The following is a 12667-nucleotide window of genomic DNA, read 5'->3' as shown; positions in this document are numbered from 1 at the left end:
TGTGTGTGTGTGTGTGTGTGTGTGTGTGTGTGTGTGTGTGTGTGTGTATTAAAAGTGGGAGAAGAAGTGGACCAGTCCTGGCGTCACACTGAAGAATAGTAAAATGGATAGCCTAGGTGCTCCATCGGCATTTGTGTACCTGAGGCAGTCCTTTGGTGTATTGGGTAGAGCCTTTCTGGAAAACTTACAGAAACATTGAGAAATGTCACCCAGAATGAGGTGTTGGATAGGTTGTTATCTGTACCAGTTAAGGGAGTGCCCACATCTATGAGACTGTCTTGAAGTATCTATAAATCTGTTCTACAGCTCTGTCTTTAACAACTCATTTGTATAATGATTTAAAGTTTACAAGTGTTTACTCCATAATAAGCTTCTGGTGTAGATAGTACAAACATCATTGTCTCCATTTTAAAATGACTTCTCATGCCCTCATTTGTCGTAGGTCTCTTTTCCTTCTTCCATTTTTGGGGGGTAGGTAGAGCTGAGCCATCACCTCTCTAATTACCTTTGAATTGACCTACTTCATCTGGCCTCAGATATTCCAGATGATGTTTCAGCCTTCACATCTCATCCATCTCTCCTCCCAGGCCATCCACCTGCCTATCCATTTCTCCCTTCCCTAGCCACCACTCCCCTATTTGTGGTGTTTTTTCCTATTATATTATAAACTCCTTGAAGGGAACAGGCATTTATTAAGCACTTACTATGTGCCAGGCACTGTGCCATATACTTAAAAATATCTCATCAGATCCTCCCAACAGTCTTGTGAGGTAGGTGCTATTATTATCTACCCCATTTTAAGGTTGGGGAAACTGAGGCAGACAAGTTGGTGACTTGCCGAGGGTCACAAAGCTAGTAAGTATCTGAGACTGGATTTGAATTCAGGTTTTCCTATGTAAGCTAGTGCTATCTGCCTAACTCACTTCCTTGAGGTTAGGGACTGTCCCCTTTTAGAATTTGTACCCCCAAAGCTTAGCACAGCTTGTCACGTAAGTGCCAGACTACTGAAGAGTAGTTTGATTTTTAACGAACATACACTTTGTTCTTTGAATGTGAACTTTAAGAAAATAAGGAATTTCTGGTAGGTAAATCCCAAACAAAAGCAACTAATCCCATTTCTGACAATGCCTCCTTTCTTTGTTTGACAAGGAAAAGGTTGGTCTTTTGTCCTATTCTTGGTCCTATTGGACCTGTCCTTTTAAAAGAACTCGCCACTGTCATCTTTTCACTCAGGACTCTTTTAGTCCTGATGTCCTGGGAGCAGCTGAGATAACTGCTGTCATTGCCCCATGTGCATTTGGAAGACAGTGTGCCTTCCACCTCTTTGAAGGAAGGGCGTGATGATGAAGAAAATTCCACCTAGAATCTTCTGTCTAGGACTTTTCTACCCCATTTTTTTAGGTTGCTAACCATAAAGTTTCATATAGTATAATGGAAAATACCTAGTGGATTAGAGTAAAAAGAAATGGTTTCAAATTCTAGTTCTGCTTTTTGCTCCTGTGGGACCTTGCGAGGATCCCTTTATATCTCTGAGCCTCAGTTTCCCTAGAGGTTGTTGGACTAGATATGTGTTCTAAAGTCCCTTCCCATCTTAAATCCTATCATCTTGACTGAAGTACTAGCCTGAATTCTGTCTTTGCAAAGCTATTTTCCTATAATCTGATGAGCCCCAAATGCTACCCTCCCCCATTTATGTGTCGGCTCTTATATCTGTCTTGTGGTTGATTGTGCTAGAGGGATAGTGTGTCTGAATTACACATTCCAGGAAATATTGGTAATATCCTCTCGTATACACACATACACACACGCATACATGGAACTTTGGCATTCTTTAAAGAGAAAAATCAGTTAAGAATGACTCAAAGACCTCATTTTGGATCAAGAGCCCACAAATTTCCTTTGAGCAACTGCAGCTGTTTATAGTGGAGTTTGCTACCTCTTTCATTACAACACAGATACCAGCCATTGCTGTTCATTTCTGAGTAATTCATTCTGTCGGATGATTTTCCACACATAGTGATTTTTTAAAGCAAGTATCTGGTGGGCCTCCATCAGTCTGCAGGACACTTGCTTCCTTTTATTTGGTCTTGCCACATCCAAAACAGAACCATCTTTTTCAAGGGAAGCTTCATGCATTTAAGCTCTAGAGAGGCCCACATGTTTCCATGGTTTGCCTTGTGTGTATAATTGCAGCACACTCCCAAGGCAGGAGACCCAGTGTTTAGGCACCTGCCTGCTGATTGAAAGACACAAAGAGAAGCAATCAGCTTCACAGACACACTTCTGAAGGAATTGAGCTTTCAGCTGAAACTGGAGAGAAAGTTGTCACCAACACCTATGCAAAACGTCGCATAAATAAGAGGCCACTTCTGTCCTCTTCTCTCTGATATCTTCTTCCATCACCTAATAGACTGATTTAAAATGCGAAGAAAGTTACCAGCAATCTTCCAGGTTAGATAGCATCATTAACGTGTCTCACCCCTCTGAGCAGACACCCCTCCTGCTGCACTCAGGGACAACAGTGACTAATTACACATCTACACGGGCTCAGAATTTTCCAGGACCACTGATGGGGTCACAGCATTGTCGCAGCACGGTTCTCTCATAGCAGGGTTGGATGCAATAATCTTGATCAGACCACAGCTGTAGTACAGCATTCAGTTCTGGGTGCCACGTTGTAGGAGGGACATTGACAAGCCAGAGTCTGTCCAGACGTTGGTTAGGTTGGGGGAGGAGACTGTAGACAATTCCATACAAAGATTTATTGAAGGAACTGGAAGTGTTTAGCCTAGAGAAGAAGAGACTTGGGGAACAATATTGTCATCATCTTCAAATATCTAAGCAGTTGTTGAGACTTAATTTTCTTGGCCCTGGAAGACAAAACTAGTGGGGAAGAAGTTATAAAGAGGCAGGTTTTCAACTCGGTGAAATCTGGTAGGACTTCTTGTCCAGAAGTGAAATTGTAGTGAGTCCTATGTCACTGGAGAGCCTTCAAGCACAGGGCAGATGAGCACTTGTGGATACTGTCCCAGTTTGAGGTAAAAGTTGTTGACCTCTGGGGTCCCATTGAAGTCATTTCATGTTTTTAGTATAATGGAGAGAGTCCTGGATTTTGATTCAAAGACTGTTGAAATTTTGGTTTTGCCACTTAGTAGTTGCATGACCTTTTCCAGGTTACTTCCCCTCTCAGCCTCAGTTTCTTCGTTTGTCAAATTAGGGAATTGGACTCCATGACTTTTAAGGTCCAAGAATTAGATCAATTCTTCTGTTCTAACCTATCATTGTTTGAGGATACAAAGGTTACCAACAAAAGGTCTAATTACTTAAATGTGAGATGGCACTGGTATTTGTCAGACAGATGGGGATGCATGAGCTCTGTGACCTCAAACCAAGACGCATAGGAAATCAGGCCACACTGCACAAACAAAAACATTTCCTTCAAGGCCTCAGAGCCCCAAGCCCCCCGGCTGCCCCCGCCTGAAAACAATGAAGCTGGTGAGTGTGCTTATGGCAGATTTACCGTCCTGCTCTCCCCATCCCTGGGGAGGAGTTCTTTTCACAGAATCCTAGCAGGAAGATGGCTAGATTCACACTCCTCTGTTTCCCCCTGCCCCTTAGAAGATCAGAGATGAAGTTCTGATAATCCCTTTGGAAAATCCCCTTCCCTAGAACAGCAGGGTGTCCTTTTTCTCTGGAATCCATTTGTATCACTTCTTTTTCCAGATCCTGGGCCTAGAAGGTTCAAAGTACAACAGTTCTCATTTCATTTGTAGGATTATTTCAGTATGTCTTTTAGGTTGGTAAGCACCTTACTCACAGGTGTTTTGTGATGTAGGGGGAGAATTTCATGAACTCCTTGAGTTGAACCTTGAAGGAAGAGAAGTATTCCAACAGGTAAAGATGAGGGGAGGCACATTCACCAGAGCACAGAGAATACCCTGCCCAAATGCAGGTGCAGGGGATAGCAGGATGAGATTGAGCTATGGCAGGAATTTAGAGGGCATGAAAAGATTTATGGTGTGAAATAAACTAGGCTGGAATCAGATTGTGGAGGGCTTTGAATGCCAGAGTCAGAGTTAGTATTTTTATCCTGTAGGTAGTAGGGAGCCTAATAAGATTGTTGAACTGGAGTTGGAAGAGAGATTATCTGGTCCAGTTCTCTTATTATACAGATGAGGAAGTTTGAGACTCACAAAGTGTATTTTTCAAAGAGTTCGGCAAGAAGAGGTTTCAATTTCATGAAGAAAAAAAGGTGGATATATTGTTGTTCTGCTTCATTAGACTGAGCTTCTTGAGGAAAGGTACCATCTTTTGCCTTTTTTTGTAAACCCAGTGCTTGGACAGCCTGGAACATAGTAGGACTTGATAAACACTGATTGACTTAATGCTATGAATTCCAGCCTTAGCAGTTAGGGTACTTTAGAGAAGGGAAGGTATCCAGGCATTTTCAGATCTTAAGGGATGATGATTCATTTACAAAAGGATCTTCACTTTAGAAAAAGCTTTGTAGCAAAGGTCACAGAAACCTAGAAAGCACCAAAATTACTTAAGTATTGATTTATTATAGCTGGGATTCTTAACCTTTTTTGTATCATGGACCCCTTTGGCAATCTGGGAAACCTAGAGACCCTTTTCTCTGAATAATGTTTATTGCCTACATTCATAATTGAAGAAAATGCTAAATCTCAGAGGTTAGTAAAAATAAAGAATTTTTTTTCCCATCTAAGGACAGGGACCCATCCCTTAGTTTGTAGACTCTTACCATTATGATGGCACCAACGGCAGTGGAAAGAACACAAACACCAGGTTGGGATGTTAGAAGATTTGGGTTTGAATCCTGGTCTCCTCTTACTAGTTGACCTTGGTCAAGTCATTGAACTTTTTGGGGCCTCAGTTTCCTTATCTGTAAAATAAAGGTACTAAACTGGTTTTAAGACCCCTTCCAGGAATGGAAAGGTAGTGGGGTCTTGGATTGGAGAACCATAAATAAAAAATCCTGGGAACTGATTGAAGATCTATTAGACGTGTAGATAGTGTTTCTCTGGGACTTAAAGCAAGTCAGTAGAAAACAGAATCCTCTTTACAAAACGTACACTGGAACCAAGTATAATAACACATTGCACTTGGGGAGTGCTGCATACTTTTCAAAGCATATACACCATTTTGATCACTGAGTTGGGGATCAGAAGATCTTGGTTTGAATCTCCCCAGTTCTGGCACTTAGTGATATGATCTTGGGAAGTCCTTTCCCAGTCCTCAGTTTCCTCCTCTGTAAAATCATCATCATAATTTTTAGTATGTTGCTTCATAGAGGTGTTGTGAGTAAAGTGTTTGGTAAGCTGTAAGCCTTGTAAAAATGAACTATTTTTATCATTACACCAAACTGCAATCTTTGGAGGAATGCAAATGACCCTGGACTTTTGAAGGTTCTGGAAGGAATCACCAAGGATGAAACCTTCCTTGTGGCTCATACAAACCGAAAGGGAGCTCTCCGTTCTTAAATTTATGGTAGCATTTTACCTTGATGGCTACTTGGAACTGCTTACTTTCTTCCTTGCATCATAGTTCCTTCATTGATCATAGTTCCTTCATTGACTAGCTTCTGTCTTAATAGAGAAGCAGGATAGGGAGGGCAGAGATTTCTCCCCTGCCTGGTGCCTTGCCTTAAATGCAGTAGATACTTAGTAAATGTTTGCAAAATTGGACTGAATTTGTATCTTGGCACCTGATACAACACTTTGCAATTTAATTTACTTGAACAAATATTTATTAAATGCGTGTTTTGTATTGAATGTTGTGATGGAGAAGTATAACCACAAAGTCAATACCTGATGTATATTAGTTTCAATGTCATTGAAATTGTGTCCTCTACCAATGTTGTACTCCAGTACCTCATCACACAGAGGCAACACTGGATTCTTAAAGACCCTGCCATTGGTGTTAGACAAAAAGTGGTAGGCCCCACTAATGAGGATCCTAGATTTATCTGTTGTCTGAAACCACTTTATCAAGATTGTAGAGACCCATCCCCAGGCTGACTGTAGGCCAATGCAGCTTTTGTCCATAGCATTTCTCAGAGACTGTAGTAAGTTGCAGAGGGGGCTTGCTATCTTGTCTTTGTGGAAGGAATACTCTCCTAGAACCATGTAGTATTTAAGTATTATATCCCTAATCCCTGGCACAATTCTATGATAATCAGTTTAATTTGATATACACATTAATGTCTGCTATATGTAAAGTATTGTGTCAGGTAGTGGGGGAGATACCAAGTTTGGACACATAGTAGATGCTTGGTAGATGCTAATTCAGTTGAACTGAAAACTCCTTAAAGTCATTTCCCTTAAGTGTAATCAGAAAACCATTTAAAGTTGCATGTCCTACCTAATAGCTATCTTTTGCAGTCATTCCGTCTGTGTGTGTTGCCTTCTCCTTCATCACCTGCTAGATAGCTCTATGTACATTTGTCCTACTGATGTGTAAATAATAGGAAGCACTTATCTTACTGTGGGGACTCTTGTCTGCCACGTGTTGGGAGTGGAGAGTGCCCTTTGCACATTGTTCCAGGGGATATGTTCAAGGAGTCCAGGAAGGTGTCTGTCTTGGATATATCAGGAAGACCTAACCAGCAAAGTTTGTCTAAACAATGCCTCACCCTGTGGCCAGGGCCAAACCTGCTGAGTGTTTAAAACCTTTGCATTGTGTCATGGGGGATCTCTGACCCTGACGGAAGGGGCTGATGTATTCATCAGTTGGCACAAGGCCCGGCTGGAGGGTGGACCCTGTACTGTCTCTGGAGCCCTTCTGCACTAGGTCTGTAGAGTCCCTTGGAATGAGAAGGATGCTAGCCCCCCCTTGCACCACCCCACACCTGCCCTGCCCTGGGAAGAGTGCACCCAGACTACTGTTCTCACTTCTAGGCACAACATTAGAGAAGACACTCACAAACTGGGGCACTTCCAGAGGGAGACAGCCAGCATGGGGAGAGGCCTTGTGATGATGGAATCACAGGGTTTTAGAGCTGGAATTAACCTTAGAAATCTTCTAGGCCACAGCTCCCTTATTTAAAGAGAAGAAACTGAGGCTTGGAGAAGTCTATAACTGAGCTGGGACTTGAGCTCAAGTCCTCTGATCCCAAATCCGGTACCCTTCATACTATATTCTTCTGCCTCTCAGTTTACAGGATCATAGGACCACAGATGATCTGATAGATCCAGATAGAGCTGGAGAGGACCTAAGATGTCATTGAATCCAACTCCTTCATCTTACAGATAAAGAAATTGAAGTCCATAGAAGTTCAGTGACTTGAGGAGGGTTACACAGCTAGTGTCTGAAGCAGCATTTGAACTTGGGTCTTCCTAACTCCAGTTGCAGCACTCTATCCACTAGCTGCCTCATTGAAAGATCTAGGCCAGGAATGGTGGGCCACACCTTTGGTTCCTGCTGTTGGGAAGGCTAAGGCTAGTGGATTGCTTGAACATAGGAGCCCTTGGTTGTAGTAGGGCTGAGCCAATTGGAGGTCTGAACTAAGTGTGACACTGGCACAGTGAACCCCCAACATTGGGGGCCCATCAGGCTTAGTTCAGGGGTGAAGCTGCTCAGAGAGGAAGCAAGAGTATGTCAAGGCTTTCATGCCTATTACAGGTGGAATTGAGCCTATAGATGTCCACTGTGCTTCTAGCCTGGGAGAGCTAGGGAGACCCAATCTAGAAATAAAGAAGAAGAAAAGATCTAGTGATGCTTAACCTGTAGAAGAGAACCTTGGGTTTGTGGGTCAGGGACAAGGGGCGATGGAAAGTGATAGAGGATGGTGTTGAGTCTGTCTTCAGGGACTGTATAAAGGACTGTCACAGGGAAGAAGGATTCAATTTCAACCCAAGGGGCAGAACTGGGAATAATCGTGACCACATTCAGTTTTGTACTGTACCACGTTCCGTCCATCATGCTGCTATGGCTCAACTCCTAATGGTACCTTAGAGCCTCAGGAACAAAAAAAAAGAGGATAAATCTAAACCCATTTTAATGGGCATGATAAAAATCAGTATTTCATGTAGATTTTTAGTTCCCTGAACAACCTGATGATACTTTTTGTGTTTCAAAACTGAGGACGCCTAGAAAAACTCCATTTACTTATCAGAATGATGGTTTCTTCAAAAACTCTTTAGTTCACATGGTAGTACCAATTTCCATTGTTCTTTACAAAGCACTTTTCCCACCATAACCCTTTACAGTAGGTAATAGAAGTATTTTTATATCCATTTTATAGATGAGAAACTAAAGTTCAGAGAAGTTCCAAGACACACAACTAGTAAATGTCCAAATATCTAGGACCTTTGAACCCAGGTCTTTTGATTCCAAGATCAATTTCTCTTTCATTATACCAAGTTCTTTCCTGGCCTGTATTGCAACAGAAAATAAGTTACAATAAATATGATTGCTAAAATACCTTCTATACACTAAGTATATATATATATATATATATATATATATATATGTATGTATGTATGTATGTGTGTGTGTGTGTGTATATATATATATATATATAATTATCTGTTATGATCATCTCCAAAAGTCATTTACATCTGTTCTGACCTTTTTCAGGCTGTTCATTACTTGTCAATACTTGTTGGATTGGGTAGATGAGGTTCTTGAAATGCTGTGAGAGACAAATGTGTCTCTAGTATCTAAGGGCACTGAGCCCAGCAGTTTATAATAGTAGTTTTTTCCTTGGCAAGAGAAATGCTGATACTCAGGGCCATCGTGTAACAAAATTGTGAAATATAGGAAAAAGTTCTCTTCAGTCCTCCTACAACCTTCATTGTTTTTGCCATTTTACTACCTCTGTGGGGCTCTGTGATTGATAAGGCTAGGTTAACAGTCAGTCATGATCAACAGGTTAGAGACCATTAACTTATGCCTTAGTAAAAACTTAAGTTATTTGTGTCCTACTTCCAGGAGTATTTTTGTTACCTATAATTATGGAGTTGTAGTGATGATGATGATGATGATGATGATGATGATGAAGAAATAATACCAGCTTTTTGGCACTTTACAGTATTGGAATTATATTCACAACCTTTATCTCATTGGAGCCTCACAAACACCCTGTGAGGTAGTCAGGGCAAGTAGTGTTTTTCCCAGAGATTAAATGACTTCCCCAAAGTCACATAACTACTAAGTGGTTTAGCCAAACCTTCCAGTTCCAAAGCCAAGACTCTTTGCCATATCTCAGTGGTCTATGTTTAGAAGTTTAAGCAGCTTCCCACTGACACAGATTATTCATAATATTCTTACTGGCATCATGATATGATTAGTTTTTTTGGGGGGGGGTTGATGGATCAAGTTTCAGTTTCCATGTTCCTTCCCTGTTTCTTTTGCTGTGCCAAAAAATAGAACCTAAAAGAAAAATATCTTTGTGATTTTCATTAATTCAGTTGAAAATCATGAGGTCAACGAGAACCAATCCAAGTTCCTAAACTGCTGACATGGTGGTTAGATCTCACTTCAGCTCTGGGATTCATGTTTTTGACTTTGAAAGTCTATTCTGCCTAGAATCCTCAAGGTACATCGTAGGTGCCCCAGTGTATGTGATCTGTGCACAAGGCCCTCTTCCCTTTCTCGTGAGTGGGGCATCGAGCATTCTGATGCAGAGTTGTTCTTGTGGTACACTGCTTGCCCTGCAGAATAATCCCTTTCCCATTGTTCCTTAAATTCCTTTAAACTTTTAACCAGGAGATTGAATGGGTTCTTTTGAGGAGGGAGAGTAAGAGTATGGAGGCACAGGAGCAGCAGACAGGATAAACTAATTATAGTTCATAGGGAATCTTAAAAATCATGTGTCTTAAATCCAGAAAGTTTGCAGCCTAAGAATGTCTGGCAAAATACTATTTAATGATTAGGTGTTCTGGGGATTAGGGAATCTGGACTCTAATCTAGTCATGAGGTCAACTCTGCCCCTCATTAAGTGGTGTGATTTTGGGAAAGTAGCTTAACCTCCTTAGTCTCAGTTTCTTCCTCTAAAATGCGAGTAATAGTTTTTGTACTTACTTATCACAGAAGGTTATTGTGAAGAAAGTCAAGTATAAGCAGTGAAGCAGCCCTGTAAATAAATAAACATTGCTATTGGACTGGAGAGGTGATGTCACTGGTATGGGGAACTCCCAGGGAGAAAACTCCATGCACCAAAGCAGATGGTGACACAGCCACTATGTGTCTTGGGCAGGATTTGAACCCAGGTGTTTCTGACTCCAGGCTTATTATCTTCTACCACTTCTCCCCTCTTCTCCAGCCCTGCTGAACTACTATTACCTTATTCTAATTTGCATTACAATTATTGGTGTAGACATCAGTTTCCTCCCTTTAAGCTTTTTAAGGGCAAGACCTGTACCCTTCCATCTTTGTATCCTTGGCAATGGGCACGGGGTCCTGTGCATATGAGTCAGTGCTTAATAAACATTTGTTGTATTGAGTATAGTGCTTTACAGTTTACAAGGTGCTTTATGTCTCTTTTCTTTTTTGATCTGCCCAATATTTCTGTGTGGGAGTGCAAATATTCTTGTCCCTGTTTTAAAGATCAATCACAGAACCTTGGAGAGTTCAAAGTACTCTTAAAAGTCGCCCATACCCAGTCAAAAATCTCTTCTGTCATGAGAAATGGCCATCCAACCTCTGCTTGAAACTTAGACTCAGAGAGGTTATGAACTTTTTCTAAGATCATGTAGCTCTCAAGACTTTACACCAAGCCTGCAAAACATGCTGCTCATGTGCTACCTTTGGTCTGCCAAAGGATTTCAGGTGACCCAGGAAAAATGTAGAGGGTATAAAACTGGCCTGTGAAACATACTGCCCATGGGTTGCTTTGGTGGGCTGCATTGTATTGCCCAGGCCTGCTTTATACTAACTCCAGTGTTTCTCTACATAGGCTTTCTATGATCAAGCTTTCTAATTTTTATTTTTCTTTTCAGCAGTACCTATAGCAACAAATGTCTGGCTAGTTGTTTTTTTTTTTTTAATGCCCCCCTGCCCTCTTTCTTGTTGATCAGAGTTACAAGGGAACACAGAGAAATGCTAGTCAAGCTTGCAAAACAGAACACAAACAAGGCTAAGGATGCCCTGAGGAAAGTGCGGACAAATGCAATGAATAAACTGAAGAAATCCAAGGATACTGTGGCTGAAGATACAATTAAACTAATAGAGAAACAGGTAATTGCTATTTTCATATCAGTACATAAATATATACATAAACTATACACAGCAACTGTCCCACTTGCCATGTGGGACAAACAAGGGGATAATAATTATAGGTCCCATTATAAAATGCCTTACAGTATGGCAAAGTGTTGTCTTTACACCATCCAAATGAAGTCAGTAGTACAAATATTGTTCCCATTTTATAGATGAGGAAACTCAGGTCTGTAGAGGGAAAGTGACTTGTTCAGGGACACACAGGAGCAGAGCCGGAACTAGAGTCAAGGCTGGAATGTAGGGGAGAGAAGAAGGAACTTTTGATCTGGGAGGGATCTTAGAGGTTATCTAATGCTACCCTCCTATTTTGCTTCTGAGGAAACTGAGGCTCTTAAATGTTAAGTGTCATTATCAAGATCATGCACGTGGTAAGTAGCAGAGCTGCTGACTCCAAATTCAGTGCCCCTCACTCATGACTCCTGGGCCTTCCAGCTAGAAGGAGTTTAGATTTAGGGCCATCTGAGAGTTTTGAAGAAAGCCATGCTTTAGGAGAAGTAATTGTATTAAATTTACGCAGTGCTTCATGCCTTACAATGCACTTTCCCTCATAGCCATCCTGGGTGGTAGGTGAGGAAACTGAGCCTCAGAGAGGCTAAATAGGGACATATCTCCTAAGTGTCAGAACCAGAACTCGAACCCGGCTTCCCTGGCTCTATAGAGCCAATAAATGGAACAGCTTTTGTAGGAGGAATTAAGGGGAGGTCATGGAAAGGGATATCTGTGCTGACACAGGGGTGCCCTGGGGACAGTCCCTGGTGTCCTAAGTGTGCCATTTGCTGGATGTTACTGAGAGTTGGAGGTGGGAGATCTTGGAAGCTGGAATTCATTTCGGGGTCTCTTACTCTCCCAGCACTGTAGTAAAGCACAGTGGATACTAGGCCCACCGTCAGGAGCTAGAGCTAGGCTTAAATCCTAGCACTTAGGCTGGCTGTGAATATGAGCAAGCACCTTCAATTCTGAGACTCAGTTTCCTTATCTATAAAATGAAGAAAGTCATACTTGTATAAGATGCAGCTCAGACTTGTTGTGAAGAAAAGGTTTTGTAACCCTAAAATGCTATAAAAATGGTGAGTTGGGGGGCAGTTGGGTGGTACAGGGAATAGAGCACCGGCCCTGGAGTCAGGAGGACCTGAGTTCAAATCCGGCCTCAGACACTTGACACAAAAAAACTAGCCATGTGACCTTGGGCAAGTCACTTAACCCCAATTGCCCTACCTTCCCCTCTCCAAAAAGAAAAAAAAAGGTGACTTATTATTTCTAAGTGCAATCATCTAATGTCCCAGAGGTCCGTCCCTCTTCCTTCCCTTCCTTCCTTCCTTCCTTCCTTCCTTCCTTCCTTCCTTCCTTCCTTCCTTCCTTCCTTCCTTCCTTCCTTCCTTCCTTCCTTCCTTCCTTCCTTCCTTCCTTCCTTCCCCCTTTCCTCCCT

At 41.8% G+C, this 12667-nt stretch overlaps 1 protein-coding gene across 1 annotated transcript in view; it reads left to right on the top strand.

Annotated features, from left to right (window-relative positions):
* The window catches only part of MRRF (mitochondrial ribosome recycling factor), a 53694-nt gene that overhangs the window by 30882 nt on the left and 10145 nt on the right, over nt 1–12667 (top strand). The window contains exon 6 of the mRNA XM_069073749.1: nt 11040–11199. Coding sequence (XP_068929850.1) covers nt 11040–11199 — 160 coding nt within the window. The remainder of the gene's footprint in view (nt 1–11039; nt 11200–12667) is intronic.

This window comes from Petaurus breviceps, unplaced genomic scaffold (genome assembly GCF_028583685.1).
Source record: "Petaurus breviceps papuanus isolate PSGF00001 unplaced genomic scaffold, PetGlider_PUasm1.0 90879, whole genome shotgun sequence".
Classification (NCBI taxonomy): domain Eukaryota; kingdom Metazoa; phylum Chordata; class Mammalia; order Diprotodontia; family Petauridae; genus Petaurus; species Petaurus breviceps.
This window is presented reverse-complemented; position numbering and strand designations above follow the sequence as displayed.